Source organism: Myotis lucifugus, unplaced genomic scaffold (assembly GCF_000147115.1).
Source record: "Myotis lucifugus unplaced genomic scaffold, Myoluc2.0 scaffold_3, whole genome shotgun sequence".
Lineage (NCBI taxonomy): Eukaryota > Metazoa > Chordata > Mammalia > Chiroptera > Vespertilionidae > Myotis > Myotis lucifugus.
In genome coordinates this window covers 21,577,040-21,583,189 of record NW_005871051.1, presented here as the reverse complement: position 1 = coordinate 21,583,189, position 6,150 = coordinate 21,577,040, and the positions used below count along the sequence as shown (strand labels likewise).

The following is a 6,150-nucleotide window of genomic DNA, read 5'->3' as shown; positions in this document are numbered from 1 at the left end:
GTGCTCCAGTATTTTCCTAAGTGTGTGTTGCTGTCCATACAGGAACTCCCTGCTCATCAGTCTTTGCTGCTGCGGTCACATGTGGATAATATCTGCCAAGCCAACATTCAAAGCAAACGTGTCCTTGCAACCAAATTTGGAGCAACATCTTTATAGCAGTTGCACGTTCAAGTTCAAAGGCCCCCATGGCCATCAAATTTAAAGAGGAATTGATGTAAGACTATCTGCAACTTGTTTTTCATTCATTGCAAAGCATGTCACAAGATGGAAACGCCTAGCCCTGTTCAATCCATGATTCAGATAGAAATAAAATATGTCTTCGTGGGAGTCTAACTTGGAAAATGACCGGGATCCAGAGACAGCTGGGAGAATGTGCCTGGGATGTCTTAGAAACCAGGAATTACATTGCAGAATCAAAGAAAGAACTCAGAACTTCCTCAGGGAAATGTGTTTGTTTATTTAAATTAAAAAATATAGTGAAAATGACAAACTGTTAAATACAGAAGACAATTTTATACAACTTAATAGAATAAGAAGGAAGTATATACATCACTATTTTAATAGGCGCAGCTAGATTTGCACCAAACTTCAGGATGAAGCAATGGAAAATGTGACCACGCACATGTCCGTTGCAGTAAAGTTTCAGAATTCAAGTGATTCCAGGCAAGGGGCCAACTTAACTTGGCTTCTTTCACCTTAAACAGCCCCCTTTGGAGTAAATCCACATTCTGAATTTTAAAGTGAACAGAGGCCCCTTTCCCCCCCCCCTAAACATAAATTTCCTCTAGCACTGTGTTAAGGCGAGCTGATAAACCAGCTCCTACACTGTTAACCCTTCCATGGGAACAGTAGTTATTGCTGTCTCCAACCCAGGGAGAGTATGTTTCTTTTAATTTAAAAAAAAAAGTTTTTGTTTTTACTAGAATTAAATTTGACCTTTTGGTGTGTTTCTCTTCCTTCTCATATTCAAGGGCCCAGAGGGTCTGCTGCAAAGCTATCGACCACAGGAATAGCCAGGGATGTCGGCAAGCCTTCCTGAGTGTTTCCTTTTGGGTTTCTCGTTCCCTCCGCTGGAGGGTTAACATTCCAGCACCCAGAGAACTTTGCAGAGTAAAATGTGGCGTCTGCCTCTTTGGTTCACAGCTGGGAAAAACGACAGCCTGGATGGGTGGGTGATTCTCCCTGAACTTCCCAGTTCCTTGTCTTCCTAGTCTCCAACTGCTCCTTTAAATAAGCAAATCCTTTTGCAGACTAACTGGCCAAGGGGCAAAGATCTGGTCCAAGCTTCCTCACACCAGGCCAGGCAGGATTTATCACAGAGTCTTAAAATCTAAAGACATCCTCCCAGCCCCCTGGGGATGCCGATCATCAGGAGTCTCATGCAGGCAGTAAGCCTCTTGATGACGTGCCCAGGACCACACAGCAAACCGGTGTCAGGGCTCGGGAGGTCAGGGAACAGAATGTGGGCCCCAGCTTTGTGTGCTTTCTGCCTGAGTATGCCCTTCTAGGTCTCGGCTACGTGACGAAAGGCCGTATCACCGAGGCCCACCTTATGTCCTCTCCCAGCTCAGAAAATTAGGCTGAGAATTGAGCAGCAGTAGAGCTAAGGGTTGGCTTCATTCAACCCCATCAGTACCCTTTCTGGAAAGATCAGGAAGAGTCCCCTTCACGGCCATTAGGAGTGCAGGTTAGAGTCTGGAGAGCCCTTCCAACCGAAAAAACTTCATGCCAGCTGGATGGTCCCAGGTCAGAGTTCAAGGTTGTGGGTTACAAAAAGGGTCATGCCTTATAATCCCAGCCAATGTTAACAATTTTAAAGGTTGCCCCCTTTTTCCCTTATGATATGCAAATGGGCCGAGGTCAGATCTCCAGCTTTCTCCCGTGGAAAGTCCTCCTTTAAAGGTCACCCTCCCAACCCAAAAGGCCAGAAGCACTGTCCCTGTTGAATGAATGCCACAGGTACACCTCAGAGGTACTTACAGCCAATCAGATCGAGAAGAACAAAGCTCTGGGCAAATCAATAAATCAAATCTAGTGTCCCAGCATGTCCTGGGCATTTGGCAGTCCTGGGAGTGGGCAGAGGCTGCTGGAGTTGCCCAGGGCATCCAGTGAGAAAACACGAGCAAGCACATGGACCTGCCAGATTCTGGCCAGGAACCCGAGCCCCAGGCCCCAAGTAAATGTGCACACTGCACGTCTTCAGGGCTTTGGCTGTGGCGGTTGGCACCACAGGCACGGCCGGGACTCCTGGCTGCCGCTGGCTCCGGCTGAGCCTGGGCCCCCACCGTCCACTCAGGGGCCTGCCGAGGGTCTCTTCAAAGAGGCAGCCTCACTGCAAAAGTGAAACCAGACACGAAAAGCGCCCTTCCTCTCTGCTGACGGGGCCACCTCCAGAAGCCCTGGGGGTGCTAGGAATTCTGATGGATGTTCTCCGAGGACCCCTCGCTGCTTTCGTTCAGGGGCGTCTCCGAGTTCTCCCCCAGCTCGTCGTCGGCCCCCTCCTCCTGGATGGTGAGGTGCACGTCGGGCGAGGAGGACTCGGAGCTCACGCTGTCCCCTTCCATGGAGCAGAGGGTGCAGGACAGCGCGGGCGCCACGCTCTCCTGCAGCATGTTCAGCATCACCGGCACCTGCACCGACCGCAGCCCCGACATCATGGGCAGGGGCTTCATGGCCTCGCCCACAGCCTCTCCTCGTCTTTGTACAGCAGCAGGAGGCTGGCCTTCTTCTCCCGCCGCTTGGATTTCATGTAGCCCAGCATGATCCCAATCAAGAAAATGCCGTAGAAGGACATGACCACCAGGATGTAGAAGTATTCGTTCCCGTTGCCGCTGCCGCTGCTGGGGACATGGGACTCGAGGGGGGTGCCGGGGAGCGCGGTGCTGGGGTGCGTGCTGTTCAGAGGCTCCATCCTCAGCATTGAAGCGCTGCTCGCTCGGCCAGGGTCTGGGGAGAAACCTGCAGGTTAGCACTCTCCCACGGCCCGCGGGGCAGGAGCAGGGCAGCAGAGGTTTGTGGGACTGCAGCATCGAAAAGCTTTGCATGCATGAAGGCGCAGCGGAAAGTAAGCGCTCCCACCGAACAGCTCGCGGGGGCCGGAGTCCATGGGGGAGAAGGCAGGGAGGTGGGGGGACATAAGAAGGACTTTCACTTTTCAGTCTCTCCGTGTCCATCTCATTTGCAATTCGTAGAGTGAGCGTCTAAAAAGCATCACTTTTACAATTTTACAAACCAAAGGGGGGGGAAAATCAGTCTAAGACAAGGGAGCACAGACAAAATAGCTAACAGTGTAACCACTGGGAACGTTTTTTTTAACTGAGCAGACAAGAGAAAGTTTACATTTTGCTTCTCCAACTTAAAACTATTTTTAATTCAAAACAAAGTTTCCTTAGGAACAAAACACAAATAAAAGGAAAGGAAAACTTCACCTACTAACTGGTAGGAATAGCCTTTCAAATGTGTCTGCAGCCCAGTAGCATCACTAACTTACCAAAGGCTGGCAAATTCGTCCAAAGTCCTGAATTGCTAAATGGCCAAGTCCAAGAGCGTCCTCCTCGGCGGGCTGAGCCTCTGACAGCTCAGCTCCGCGGCTGCCCTGGGGATATATAGTCAAGAAATGCATCGTCACGTGTTCCGGGAGGGAAATTTACAACAGAGGTTGGTCTGGCAGAGAGAACAGTGAACTCCAAGCCCTGCAGCTCAGCTCACTGTCTGTGCAGCTGTGAAGAGAGCCTGGAGCCAGCGGATGGCTCCTTGCTCCCAGCCCGGAGCCAGCGTGTTCAGGTGGCCACGGAAATGAGTCCAGAGAGGAGGGAAGAGTGTCCCCAAAGTCCACTCTCACTGACAATTAGCTCGTGTGTCAGCTCCCTCTCGGGGAAGAACCCCGTTACCATCTGCAGGCTTTCAGACACAAAGACCATCATCTGGATGAAAGGCAGTTGGAATCAAGTGCAGGATTTCCTGTCAAGAAACTAGGGCTTAAGTCTCTGTTCTTCCAGTAACTAAGCAAATTTTTAAAATCTTCACTGAACCTTCCCGCACCCCCCATTCCTGGTGTGTAAAATGGTTGGACCTGGGGGGCTTCAACACATAGAATTGTGTGGCCTGGCAGCTTAACCATGCTGAGGTTTAAGGCTGGCTGGTGCAGGTTAGCCCTTTAAAAACACAGAGAGCTTCGACCTGTCTTCCGCAGCAAGCTAGTTAATCTATTTTTTATAAGTTTATATATATGATGAGATTCTTTGCAATAGTCTGCGTGAAGTGGAAGCGGGTCACTGTGAAGAGACTGTGGTAGGATTCACTCCAGCCCTGCGGGCACAGCTGCTCTTGGCTGCCTCACACCGAGACCATTCACACATCTCTCTGCCGCTCCCACAGGTCACAGGGGGAGCAGGCATCCTTCTGGTGAGGAACTGAGCACAGTTTGAGCTTTGAAAACCTCTGTAGACCTGTGTGGAAAGGACCGCTGCGATCAAAATTGGAAAAGGAATTGAAGACTTTGATGTCAGTCCATCTGCTTCCCGGGATGTTTATTCTGAGAGCTTCTCATTCAAGTTGAAGTAAACTGAGAGGATGGCTCTGCCCCAGCTGCCTGTGGCCCATAAACTGCAGTCAGACGGTCTTGGGGAATCAGTTCTAGAAAAAGCTTCTCTCGTGGTTCGGCTGCTGTTACGTGAAACTGAGTGGAAGCCTGGGATTTCCGGTGCTGCTATCTGAACCCACCTGGGTCAGCACCTGGCCCGAATGTTTTAGGGCACCTGTGCAAAGAGCGGGATGATGAGCGCATGCTGCTGAGGTCCCCACTGGTCCACTCGCCTATGGTTTGGGCTGTGCTCACCCTCAAATCCCCAGCTGACTCTGAGGTATCAACTGCTGACAACCCAACACTGAGACCATCCACACACTGCAACGTTGCTCACCAATAAAGACATCCTCACAGTTACATTAATATTTTTAAAACTCCACAGCTACCTTGGCAAAGGTAAACATGACCTTTCCAATCTGTATTCATCTTAAGTATCTGAGGACCTCCAGCTTCAGCTATGCATACAGTGGTTTGTCAAGGACAGCGGAAAAGAGAGACCTATGAGCAGGATGCCTATTGATCCCAATATTGTTGATTGTGTACCTGGGGACATATGAGATTCATAATTGCCCAGGGATGATCAAACACTGTAAATGGAAGCCTAGGGGAAGCAGAGAGAGGAGGTGGGGGGAGGGGTTACCAGAATTAAGGAGCAAGGAAGTGCAACGCGTGGTGCCAGGAAGCCAAACAGAGGCTGAATTTTCAAAGATAAATCCCCTGAATTGAGCCAACAGTCCCAAGACAGTAAAACCAAGACAAGACATGGATGAATCCAGCATGAACTCCAAAGAACAAAGCACTTCAGAGACATGGGAAGAACAAAATCCATTGCAGGTATCAGGGAAGGAACGGCCCAAATGAAACTCACTGGCAGCCTGGATGGTGACCCTGCTTGCTCCCGGACTCCATGCTGACTCACCGACAGTTAAATGAAATGATGCAAGCACAGCACTTAGGGCCATATCTTGCCGTATGTGTATGTTCATCTGTGCTTTTTGTTGTCACTGTTGAGAGTGTCCTGTTGCTACCAAGGGCTTCAGGTTGCTTCCTGTGCATGTGCCTGTGGCCAGATTTTTCATTGTTGTTCTTTCTTCTTTTGCCAAGAATGGAATTGAAGGTGTGGAGCTTGAAATGTCATAACGCATACCCCAATCTTCTCTCCAGCCCTCACTCATAACAGTATCATGAGAAGTATGGTAGGGAACAGTGGCCTAAAGAGTGAGGGGGGAGGATGAGGGCGCACAAGAATTATTAATTACATCTCTGTGCCACAGTATCAGGAGACATCAGTGTTAAAGAAATAGATGCATTTTACAAATACTTTCTCCTAGTCTGTGGCTTGCATTTTCATTTTCTTAACAGTGTCTTTTGAAGAGCAAATGTTTCTTTATGCTGTTGAAGTCCAATTTATCAAAAATTGCTATGGTTTATACTTTTGGTATCCTAAGAAATTTTTGTCTAACCCAAGCTCACAAAGATTTTGTCCTATTATTCTCCTAGAAATTTTATAGCTTCAGCTCATACAATTAGGTTTTTAATACATTTCAAGTTACTTTTGTATATGA

The 6,150-nt window shown here is 49.0% G+C and overlaps 1 protein-coding gene across 1 annotated transcript; it reads right to left on the bottom strand.

The window, feature by feature from the left end:
* Positions 1–436: 436 nt before the first annotated feature.
* KCNE4 (potassium voltage-gated channel subfamily E regulatory subunit 4) lies at positions 437–4,239 on the bottom strand. Its single transcript, XM_023761815.1, is given in 3 exon segments — positions 437–2,680; positions 2,683–2,946; positions 3,433–4,239. Coding segments are annotated over 2 exon segments (510 nt in total). The 5' UTR covers positions 2,921–2,946; positions 3,433–4,239; the 3' UTR covers positions 437–2,408.
* Positions 4,240–6,150: the final 1,911 nt, after the last annotated feature.